General features: G+C 36.2%; 1 protein-coding gene across 2 annotated transcripts in view; it reads right to left on the bottom strand.

Annotated features, from left to right (window-relative positions):
- The window catches only part of LOC121375941 (high affinity cAMP-specific 3',5'-cyclic phosphodiesterase 7A-like), a 162,315-nt gene extending 154,679 nt beyond the window's left edge, over positions 1-7,636 (bottom strand). Inside the window, exon 1 of one of the 2 annotated variants that reach the window (XM_041503665.1) lies at positions 7,451-7,636. In XM_041503665.1, coding sequence (XP_041359599.1) covers positions 7,451-7,591 — 141 coding nt within the window. In that variant the 5' untranslated portion in view covers positions 7,592-7,636. The remainder of the gene's footprint in view (positions 1-7,450) is intronic. The other variant, XM_041503667.1, reaches the window with a different exon arrangement.
- Positions 7,637-13,161: the final 5,525 nt, after the last annotated feature.

The following is a 13,161-nucleotide window of genomic DNA, read 5'->3' as shown; positions in this document are numbered from 1 at the left end:
ATTGGAGCCATGAAATGGTGGTTATGGATATGAAGGGATATTTCAATGATGTGCTCTTGATTTTGATGTAGAGGTTAATATCACAGAAGAAAAAATTGGATTCTCATACAGTCAATTTTCAAAGGAAATATCAAGAATGCTCTCTTGGCCCAGATACAGTAAAACCTGTCTAAACCAGATCATACCCTGGGCCTAATATTTATACGATTCAGACAGTGTCCGGTGTGCAGAAGGTTGCGTTTTATAATTTAGAAAATGTGGGACCATGAAACTTGGCCAGTTTCATAGGATTCCTGTTATTTGAGAGTCTGGTTTAGACAGGTTTGACTGTACCTGATTTTCCACAATAGAGGTTAATATTACAGAAGAAATCTGATGGCGTCTCATACTCATAGACAATTCTTTTTCAGTTAGCAGCCAGAGATATTGTTTTTCAGTAGCCAAAGATGTTATATAAAGACCATGGCAGTATTTCTGGCAGAAAGAAATTTTTTGGATATTCCGCTATGGAATTGAATGCAATCACAGTCAACAGGGGGAAAGAAAATGGGGTAAGGTTAGGGTTAGGGTTAAGAAAATCATACAGTAATGATAATAGTCGTTACTCTTCTCAAAAGGTTAACTTACAAAAAATAAAATCTGCAAAAATATTTGGGTATGGCACCATACCCGTGTTACCTTCTGGCAGAAATCCTGCATGGTATGTGCTGATCTGTTTGCAGCAAAAGTGCACTGGGAGACCACTGATAATAAATTTGGCCTACATGATGATCACCACTTTTTTCTCACTAACTCATTAATCTTGCACAGCAAGGCTTGAAATTGACAGGAATCGGATAGCAAACTCCTGTCAGGCAGCAAATGCCACTCAAACTGTGCAATATGCTGTGTAATAAAGTTTCATAAGCAAGTTCTGCTTTCCATCTCCTCTCTTTTTGTTTCTTCTTTTTTTACAGTATTCCTCATTTTAAGGAGTGATTATATAAATCATAATCTTTTATCTGTGGGGCAGGCTGTAGCCCAGACTTGGTAAAGCACTCACCTGGATAAGCAGTATGTCTGAGATTGACACCCCCCACCCCCGTCAGTGAGCCCATGGGGTTATTTCTCGCTTCAGCCAGTGCATCACGACTGGTTTATCAAAGGCCATGGTATATGCTATCCAGTCTGTGGGATGGTGCATATAAAAGATCTCTTGCTACTAATGGAAAAATGTAGCTGGTTTTCAAAAGTTTGACATCCAATAGCCGATGACAAATAAATCAATGTGCTCTAGTGGTGTTATTAAACAATACAAACATTTAAAACTTTTATCTGTGTTCGTCTCGTGCTATCTGTAAAGCTGGTAAAAAGTTACACTATTAGGGCTAATTAGGAGTTTAATTTTGTGATTAATTTTTAGTTCCAGCTGATAATAGGACAAGCAAAGATTGCTTCCCTTTCCGCAATATGAACTTCAAGCATGGCGCAGTACAGAATGCAGAATTCGAACTTATCAACGGCACCAACCACAGTCGCCGTCGTTGAGATATAAATTGCTGTAGGTCGAGAGCATCATTGACGGCACTTTTAAAGCTCCTCAATGATGGTAAAATGTTTACGTCTGGTATACATTATATGCCAGTATATAACATTACCACATTTAAAATGTTTACGTCTGGTATACATTATATGCCAGTATATACCATTAGTATTTTTAAAATATGTGTCTATACACAGCAAAATAACCTTTCAGTTGTGTTTATTTGCTGCAAAAATAATTTCTGCAAAAATTATTTTTACAAAAATTGCCATGGGCAGGCTTTAAATTGCTATTGGTGAGCCTATTCAGTATTCACGCAAACAATTATCTTTTTAAATTGCCATCAGAGACAAATTCTCAAGTTCGAGCCCTGATATGCTGAGACGTTAGTTGAACATTAGCTTGAGTTTTTACTGTGTGTTTGGGTGTTGGTTTTGTTTTCAGTTCCTTGGTAAAATCATTATTAATATTATAAAGTATTATGGAAGTGGCAGGGTGTGTAGAGCTCAACAAGTCAACAATAGTAACATTTAGTGAGCATTTAAGTTAATAAAATGATTATTTATATTCAGTAAATTGAACAAAAAACAAACATAATACTATGACTTTAATTGTACATAATGTTGTTAGTAATCCTGTATTCAACAATAAGCAGACGTTTTCGTTTGTTAATGCTCGTTTTAATACCCGTGTTGCGGGGGATAATGACTAGTTATAAATTTACAACATATAACGTTGATTAATTACAACTTTTCAAACATATCCGATTTACATTTACAGGTGGAATTTATGTAACATTGTTTAAATCAACCTTCATTGTAGCATATACAAAAATAAAAACTTCCTTAAATAACAAAAGGCACTACTAGACTAGCACCACTAGACTAGTGTACAAAGCTTAATGACAGGTAGGTTTACACTTACAGGTGGAATTTATGTAACATTGTTTAAAACAACCTTCCTTGTAGCATATATTTGATAAGATAGGTTTACACTTACAGGTGGAATTTATGCAAGATTGTTTAAAACAACCTTCATTGTACCATATGCCTGATAAGATAGCTTTTCTTGACAAGGTATGATGGCCGTGTCATTGGGTCATGTTTTAGCTGTATACATATAGATGGTTGAGGTCAACATTACTGTAGGTACCTGATAGTATGTACGGTGTGCATCTATTTCCATAGAGGACGGGACATAGCCCAGTGGTAAAGCGCTCGCTTAATGCGTGGTTGGTCTAGGATCGATCCTAGTAGGTGGGCCCATCCATCGGCCTATTTCTCGTTTCAGCCAGTGCGCCGCGACTGGTATATCAAAGGCTGTGGTATGTGCTATCATGTCTGTGGGATAGTGCATATAAAAGATCCCTTGCTGCTAATCAAAAAGAGTAGTCGCAACAGCGGGTTTCCTCTCTCAATATCTGTGTGCTCCTTAACCATATGTCTGACACCATATAACCGTAAATAAAATGAGTTGAGTGCATTGTTAAATAAACCATTTCCTATTTCCATGGTTATCATGATTACTTGTAAGTTCCAGTAGAAATATTTGGCAAGACTTCCAAACATTGCATTAACCAGTTCCTTCAGGCTTAGGTTTAGGGTTAGTGATAGTATTATTATTAGCATGTATGCTGGACTGTTCGGCAGTCTTTCCAAATATTGAAATGAATTATTTGTTGAAAAACATTTACCATGTTGAAATTTTTTTTAAACTAATAAGACTAATATTTTTGGGGCCAAGCCCTTTTTTTGACACATGTCTAAAGAAAATCAATCCTATCCCTGAAAAGGACAACTGCAAGAAATATTTTCTAGTTAATTAATCTTAAAATTTCAATGGCGTAAGCAGCATGACGCTTGCCTCGTCTGGAATTTCCCCAGATTTATTTTATTTTTCCCATGACAATTGATATTTATTTTACAGGTCTGGGTTTTCCTCTCTGGCTACGCCCCAGAATTTTAAACAAGACCAATTAACCAATGAAAAATGTGCATCACCGTCAAGTTTTTATAGCTCCAGTTGATTGCACTACAAATGGGGGTCTCATATGCTTGGTTGGACTGAAATGTTTTTTATCCATAGAGGTTTGGGGGGATACATATGCTTGAAGGTAATGCTGAAATGATTGTATGCATGCATATTCATTTGTTTGTATTTGTTTTTGTGCTTGTATCCAATGAAGGTTCAAGAACGCTATCCATGGCACACACTGCAGCTATCTGGGCTGTCTGTCCAGGTAAGTAGGTTAGTGGTTGGTAGTTACTGAGAGAGAAGTTAGTGGTACCCTTATAGGAGAAGCCACGGTGACGTCACATGTTTTGATCACGTGGTACCGCGTGAGCGCTGGTAGGCAAGAAACCAGTTGACAATACTGGCATTAGTAGTAATGAACAATCGAATGTTTTTCCGTCAATTAAATCAGTGTAGACTAGTTTTGATGAATGGTATTTTGTCATGGTAATTTCATACGTTGTTGTTAGATGCACAAGTCACTGTAATAAGGATTATGAAATTAGTTTCATCAAATACAGTGGAAGCGAAACGTTGAACAGTTAAAGCTGACAACAATCAACTTTGCCCATCCCACAACGGAGATCGTCATTTTATACAAGGTTTGTTGTATGTTATTCATTCGTAATACTAATACACGTCAGTATTTATTGAAATGAAAATTGAAAAGATAATAAAATAAAAAATAATAATAATAAAAGCCCCCACCAAACTGACATGGAAACAAAGATAGATACTCTGTGAACAGTAGGCCTACCCAGTCAATCGACAAACAACGTTTTATGTAACTTTTTGTTTGTATTGACAGATCCATTAGTGGGTAAAACAAAAATCTGAATATATTTTATATTGTATTATGCCATAAAATATGTAGGTGGCTGGAGTATTTATATTTTTAATTAAATAACAGGGAGCTGTGCGTGGTGTGTGCAATCAAGCATATATATATTGTTTCATATGAAAATGGTTCTGAAATATTTCCATTTATTAATTATATTATATGTTAATTATGTTTTACTTTTTTTTTTATTGAAGAAGTGATCCACAGGTGTATTTGTAATGTGTAAGTTGATTTTTTAATAATAAAATAAAAGGTATAAACATTTCAGGGTGGGATATCAGATGTATTAAATCATTTGTTTGGGGATTAAAAATAAATAAATACTAATAATAAAACTGGATATTGATCCACAAGTTGGTGATAGCCACCATATTTTATTAAAAACATAAATTATGTTACATGCATTTATTATATAAGTTATCTGAATTAGTTTGCAGCAAATAAAGAAAGAAAAGGGGAGCTGATTGTATTTATAAGTATTATTGTCATCAGTGACAATGTCAATATGTCTTCACAAATACATTTATGTGTATTCAAATATTTCAATAATATTCAATATACACAATATAAAACTTTCATACTTATATATCATAGAAATTTACCAATTTTCTTATTTTTTTCTAGGTATCAGTGATCCCTGTTTATGGACAAAAAGAGAACTGGCAACTCTTGGATGAAAAATGGGCCTTTCGCGATGAATTAAGGGCGTTCAAGTTTTAGGGTGAATTAAGGGATGCTAAGAAGAACACTGGTATTAGATTCAGCGATTCTTTTCTACAGTATCTCATGTTTCTGTGCATAAGAAGGATACCAGAACCTTTTTCACTGACTTTCCAAACTACCATATGCAATATTATTGGGGCTATTCAGTATGTGATGATGACATTGATAACACTTGGATTTAATCTTTTTTTACCAGGATCTCTATTTTCTAATAAAAACAGACTTTACAAAATCAATAAAATTATATCGAGAAACAATAGACAACACATATTTATTATTTTCTTTTTCTATTATCATTATAAACCAATGATCAAATGATATTTGCATTGTGTTAATGTGTGTTAATTTACAGTAATTTGTTGTTTTAACTGGTTTATTAATCAGGTTGAAAGTGATAGCCTTTGAAACTGTGCCTCTTGTCAAAGGTAACTGACACTGTTTTAGATTTGAAAGGAAGGAATCTTTTATTTAACAATGCACTCGTCATTTTAATTACGGATATATAGAGTCGGACATGTTTAGGGATCACACAGATAATATTAGGGAGGAAACCTGCTGCTGTCACACAATGGATTACTCTTTCCGATTAACAATAAGGGACCTTTTATATGCATCAGCCCACAGACAGGATAATAAATAGTGTAGCCTTTGTTACACCAGTTGTAGAGCACTGGCTGGAATGAGAAACAGCCCTATAGGACCACCAACAGGAATCAATCCTAGATCGACTGCGTATTAAACTATGTCCTGGCCTGCATGGGATTAGGCAATTAAAATATTAATGGCAATTTTTATGTATATATATATATATATATATAAAAAATAATGCTACAAAATGTTCTGAAGATGGAACCACAAAGGTGAGGGACCAAGTAAATTTGAGATGTATCCGGTTTAAAAGGCTAAGTTCTGTACTAATATTTGAAAAGGGACGCTGTAGCTAGAGGGAGCAATGTATGTGTGGTCATGGAACATGTATGGAAACTAAATTTAGGTTCCTCCATTTTAATACAATGTGTTAATATGTATCCGATATCAGCAAGTTTAAGGAATAAAAAAGGACTTGATAAAATTAATAGTTTTAAAGTTTTTGTAAAGTTTTCTAATAAGATACTTGCTTAAATTTATTGTTGATGAAAAGCCTTACAAATGAACCAGTAGACAAGTCTGATGTGTTATATATATATAACTACTGTCTATATATTGTCTACTGGTTGTTCATTTGTAACAAATGTTCATATATATATATATATATATATATATATATATATATATATATATATATATATGTGTGTGTGTGTGTGTGTATGTGTGGTATGTGTACATATGTATGTATATGTATATGTATATGTACATACATACATATATATATATATATATACATATATATATACATGTATATATACATATATATATATATATATATATGGGTTATTTAAAATTGTTTAAAGAAATAATTTTCTTTAACAAAGTGTAGGCCAATTATTTCTTTTAAAGTTTTAAATAAAAAATATAGGCCTACTCGTTTTATTTTATTATTTTTATTTGTGTATGCGCGCACTCGTTTGTAATGCTTTACTTGAAATATGGACCAGACGCTTTAAAAATACATGGACTAAAAATATTTATTCAGGTGAAAAGAAAAAGAAAAAAAAGGAAGTTTGCTATAGTTTTGAACTCGGTCAATCGTCAAATTTTATGGGTGGAAAGAGTACATGTATCTCCTCCATACAGGAGCTATGTAGAATAGCGTTCCCGTGCTACAAGCGGTAATTTAAGCACGTGTTGGCCATTCTTTGCTATTCACGCTACGCTAGTTCGCTTTGTTACTAATGGCCATTATGATAGACTTCTGCCTACCAGATGCGCGCGCATGTTGATACGTGACGTCACTTCCCTAAACACATGGCTTCTCCTATACCTACCTACTGAGACATGGGTCAGAGCCAGTGTACCGGATAAGTCCCTACCAGTCGTAAGTCTGATGGCGTAACCACTAAACCACCAAGGCTGGTATGCATGTATTGAGGTGGGGTGCACACGCGCCTGGGATGATAAGCTTCGAATTTTACCACCCCTCATAAAAAACGATTGGTCCCTTGGCTTTATAGTGAAACTACACTAGCGTACTCTGTCATTGATAGTCTTCAATGGGAAAATCTACTGACCATAACACCATTCAACTATACAAAGCACAGGACTGTGTCTTTTCTAGTGTCGAGTCTAAACGACAATTTACCGTGCATGTTCAGAAAGCGGCACGGTCAAATTAGCTGAAGTTAAATCTGACAATATAAATCGCAAAAAAAAACCCACACACAAAAGAACCGAAGAGAAAGAAAGTCACCTACCTCAAACCTTGGCACAGTTAAGTAACAGTTACTTGAACAGAACGACACTGCATCTCTCCGACTGAGTGCCGCCCTGGGCACGGCTCGGTCCAGGCTCTGTTCTGGAGGGTAGCGCGTACCCTCAGGGTATAGAGCCGCCATGCCCTCCCTGTCTACTACACCCAGAGCAGACCGCACCACACGCACGCTTACGGTCGCCACGGGACTTGCCTACTTTCTCGTAGGGGTGGCAGGTCGCTCGATCATACGTGCGGGTCGAATCAAATGACACCGATAGTGTGTACAGTCCAGTCCGTTCGATTGACGTCATTCTTGTGTGCTCCAGAGATGAGCTGGGCTTTTTGATATTCTGGCGTGAAATCGAGTAACATCATGATGCAAGCTGACGTAAAATGAGCCAGCGAAATCCCCGCGCTGTGATGGGACCCATGCAGCTTGGCAAGAGCCGGGCCGGAAAACAGCGGGGACTTCCCGTAATCTTCGGTATCTATCGGCTACTGTGAATGGTGATTGGTGATTGGATGTAGTAATTCTTTCGGCCTTTTGTTTAATGAGAGAAAGTGTGAAAGAGAAGAAGAAGAAGAAGAAAATACACCTCGCTATCGTCTGTAATTACCATCTTGTTTTAAGTGCAAGTAGTGTGAACGTGTGGACATTAGCGTAATCACTTGCTTATTAGTACACTGTCCGTTGGTGGTATATACCAAGTGTACTTGACAAAGGTAGCCAATACTATGGTCGATATTTTGAGGTTTATGTATTTACAGTATTATTAGCACTGTTTCTGCAGTGTCCTGCCAAAGTGTTATATAAGACGTGCACGTAAAGATAATGAATTAATGAATGAGTTATTAAATTATGAATGAATTGAAAGACAGGAATAATTGTTTAACAGTATAGGCTGTCAGCACTATTTAAACTGGAATATTTCGACAGAGGACAGCCATTTATATCTACCGATAAAGCAATACGGGGTCTTTTATATATGTACTCATATAGACATGATAGTACATACCAGGGCCTATGATTTGTCAATCGTGGAGCATTGGATGGGACGGGGGAAATCAGAATTCATTGAGGACAATGGAAAATTTCAAGTTTGTTTTGTTTAAAGATCACATTGATTTATTAATCATCGGCTATTGGATGTCAAACATTTGGTAATTTTTATATATAATCCTAAAGAGGAAACCCGCTACATTTTTCTTTTAGTAGCAAGGGATCTTTTATATGTACCATCCCACAGACAGGATAGTACATACCACGGCCTTTGATATACTAGTAGTGGTGCACTGGCTGGAACGAGAATTAGCTCACTGGGCCCACTGACTGTGATAGATCACATACCGACCACTCATTAAGCGAGCGCTTTACCACTGGGCTACGTCCCGCCCTTTCGAGGACTGACTCCATCACTGAGTGGCATTTGAGACTAACGTTCTACCACTGACCTACATCCTAGGTCATCCGATGAATAAACGATATCCTACGAACAAGAAAAATGCATCGACTTGAGTGTTAAACATAAAACGCAGACTTCGCCGTTTACTATCACTATGGCTCCTCATCACTTTAAGTACAAGTTGAGTAATTTTTCAGCTCTCCTTATCATGTGAATTTTCAAAAGTACAAACATGTTAAATGGCTTCACATAATCTTCTCTTTTTTTTCTCCTTTTTTTTTTATCTTTTTTTTTTACTTTCTTTTTCTTCAAGGCGAGGTATTCACTTGGCATGGGAGTTAATAAGACTTGTTTAACCACACCTCAGAACTACTTGAAGAAAGAAGGAAGGAAGGAATTAATGTTTTTTTATTTAACGACGCACTCAACACATTAATTAGGGCCTACATTTATATGGCGTTAAGGACCACGTAGATAATGAGAGAGGAACTCGTTGCTACCATTCATTGGGATACTCTTTCTTATTAGCAGTATGGGGTCGTTTATATACATCATCCTACAGACAGGATAATACACACCACATCTTTTTTAACACCAGTTGTAGAGCACTGGCAGGAACGAGAAATAGCCCAATTATCCACCGACGTTGGTCGATCCAAGACCGACGGCGCATTCTACGTCTTATTGCTTGATGGGATCAAAGAAGGAAGGAGACGCACTCAACACATTTTAATTACATTTATATGGTGTCGGCAGCAAGGGATCTTTTATATACATTATCCTACAGACAGGATAGTACATACCACGGCCTTTATAACACCAGTTGTAACAAGAAATAACTCAATTATCCACCGACGGTGGTCAATCCAATACCGACGGCGCATTCTGCGTCTCATCCCGTGATGAGATAACGCAAAATGACTGTGCCTGTTATATATAACAGCTTTCACACTTTTTAGTTCATGTCATGGAGATTATTTGACTTTTGTTTTTAATAGTTAGGAAACTTGCTGCCACCACCTAACCTACACCTCCTGAAAAGCAGCGAGGAACATGTTATATTCCCTTTTCCACAGACAGGACATGCCAGTATTTAATATAATATCGTGTGGCACTGGTTGAATTGGAGGGAAACATCACCATTCCACCAAGGGAGATCAACCCTATAACCCTTCGTATATTATAGGCGTCAGAAGATGATAGTAACATTTGGGATGGGGAATTAATTATTAGTCTTTGAATTAAAGGGGCAATGTATGTTCTGACCATTTTAATTTTAAAGTTAGGGGGTGGTTTGGGGTGGAATTGTTTCACTCCGCTTCCGACGCATGTGTACCTTATAAAAAATATATAAGCTCTGGGTTAGATTGAATGTTGTATGAAGGTAGTGAATCATATATAACATTAATTGTAATTTAATATTTATTAATGTTTCATTAAGTTGTTGTTATTGCTGTTTTTGTTTGTTTGTTGTTGTTTTGCTTTCGAATTGTTTGGGGTTTTAAAAAAAATTAATAAAATATTTAACTACGATATATATATAATGATAACCACGTAGTTAATTTTCTGTAATATACAGTAGCGGATCCAGGGGGGTCCAGGGGAGGGGGGGGTGTTGTTATGCTGTTGGATTTTTTGGGGTAATCTAAACAAGAAAAAACCCTTAAATTTCGTTTTCGTTTTAGTAGACACTATTAAAGGAAGAGATACGTGATGATTCTGCGAAAACATCAATGTATGCACCATAATTAAGTACTTCGATGTGTAGAGTGGGTATGTATTATTGATACATGAACATGCATTTGGAATCTGTACGAATGTTATTAGATACTGTATCATTCATCCTAAAGCTAAAATATTATATGGTATATAACTATTACTATTAAACAGACATGAAGTAAACTGGATTAAAAGCTGTGCGATGTATTCTAAACTATAATATCATGGTATAAAGCCATTAAACGGAAATGTGGTAAACTGGATTAAATACTGTGCAATTCGCCTTAAAGCTAGAATATTATGGTCTATAACTATTAAACGGAAATGTAGTAAACGGGATTAAATACTTTAAATATTCAAATATGGACTTTTATGAATGGAGTGCGCCAAGGTTCAGTTCTGCGTTCATTGTATTTAGTTACATTTCAGATGGACGCTCTTAGTAGCACTGATATAAAGTATGATCTTAACATAAGTAGAATGCAGTAAAATTAATAGTTTCGACTAGTATTGAGAATCGGTTGAAATTTCATCATCGATTATCGGTTGCATTTGGTTTGCACGAACCGATCAACTTTCGATTACACAATCGGTTAGAATTATGGTCATATAAGGATTTCAATTACATACATTGTGCACCTATTGTTGTTTTCACTTGGATAGACCCTACAATTCAATAAATAACTATTTAACATACGTTTTCTTTATATACACATGAAAACAAACACCAACAACTAACATACTTACACCAATAATTCCATCATGTAAACTGGAGGAACAATTACACTTAATATTTTCTACACAATCAATTATGGAACTTTAATATCAATTGGTAGAGCCAAACCAACCAGTTTTCGATTATAATCGATCATTGAAACATCACTCATCTTGACACAAATATCAAACTTCAGAAAAAATAATCTGGCCTTGAGACAAATTCTTGTCTGAGGAGAAAACCTGTTAGTCATGTGAGCGTCCAGATGTTCGATTCCAGGTGTTCAATTCCAGGTGTCCGATTCCAGGTGTTAACTAGCCAGGCTTAATCAACTACAGCAGTTATTACCGTCATCAGTAAGATATGTTTTTGCATTTGATTAATAATTTTTTGTTGTTGTGTACATGTTTTGCGCTGCTATTTTTCTTCTGCGAGTACTGTTCTCCATGTGGTGCAGATATGACAGCATTTCCATGGTCTACCTTCTGTATGTGTTAGATATTTTAAAAGATGTTCTGTAGGCACGTGCGATATTTTCCACTTTTGTGTTTTTCGTTTTGTATTGATGGGTGCAATATTGATTTATGTTTACCACCGATCCCATCATACACCGTTTCCATGGTTTGATTGTAACAATTGTTAGTTTTTTGTCGTTTTTGCTGAGATTTTATTTCTTGCTATTTTATGATGATATGTTTACACTTGTTTTATTCATAATTTTATAATTTATGTATCAATGCATTTACATTTATTCGATACTCGACAGCCGATGTTTTGTGTGCTGGGGTGTCGATCAGTCGATGAATCTCTCTCTCTCTCTCTCTCTCTCTCTCTCTCTCTCTCTCTCTCTCTCTCTCTCTCTCTTCCCTCTCTCTTTCTGTCTCTCTCTCTTCCTCTCCTTTCTGTTTCTCTTTTTCTCTATCTCTTCCTCTCCCTCTCTCTTTCTCTCTCTCTCCCTCTCTTTGTTTCTCTCTCTTCCTCTTCCCTCTCTCTCTCTCTCTCTCTCTCTCTCTCTCTCTCTCTCTCTCTCTCTTCCTCTCTCTCTCTCTGTTTCTCTTTCCTCTTCCCTCTTTCTTTCTCTCTTCCTCTCCTTTCTGTGTTTCTCTTCTTTTTTTTTCTCTCTCTCTCTCTTCCTCTCCCTCTTTATCTCCATCTCTCTCTCTCTCTCTCTCTCTCTCTCTCTCTCTCTCTCTCTCTCTCTCTCTCTCTCTCTCTCTCACACACACACACACACACACACACACACACACATACATGTATATATTTTTATAGCCACTTGCGAAATTTTAGATTTGGCTCTGGTATCATGGATATTGTATGAACAAAACGTACTTGTTATTCTCTATTTGCAGGTCAAGGACAAGATAAACAAAACTATGATATCTTTAGTACGACCTTCCTATCTTCATTAGCTACTTAATAGCAAGCCACTGTATTACTTTGACTACATGTTTATGTGACTAATGGTAAGTTAGCGAATCGTTAATCAATATATATTTTTAAAATGTTGTTCCTGATTGGAGAAAATTAGTCCTGATTTTGGTGCAAAATATATAGGTAGGCCCTATCTGTCATTTACAAATGATACCAACGAACATGTCTCGTTCCAGCCAGTACTCCACAACTGGTGTAACAAATGCCACGGTATGTTCTAACCTGTTTGTGAGATGCTCCATAAAAATAATAATAATATCCCTTGCTAATCAAAAAGAGTAACAAATGGCGTGACGGCAGTGAGTTTTCTCGTTCATTATAACTGGGTGGTTTTTAATGTCCAGTGTCATATAACCGTAATTAAAATGTACCGAGTGCGTCGTTAATTAAAACCGTTCCCCCTTCCTTCCTACCGACAAAAATGTATGTGTACAGATAGAC

Source organism: Gigantopelta aegis, chromosome 6, assembly GCF_016097555.1.
Source record: "Gigantopelta aegis isolate Gae_Host chromosome 6, Gae_host_genome, whole genome shotgun sequence".
NCBI classification, from domain to species: domain Eukaryota; kingdom Metazoa; phylum Mollusca; class Gastropoda; order Neomphalida; family Peltospiridae; genus Gigantopelta; species Gigantopelta aegis.
This window is presented reverse-complemented; position numbering and strand designations above follow the sequence as displayed.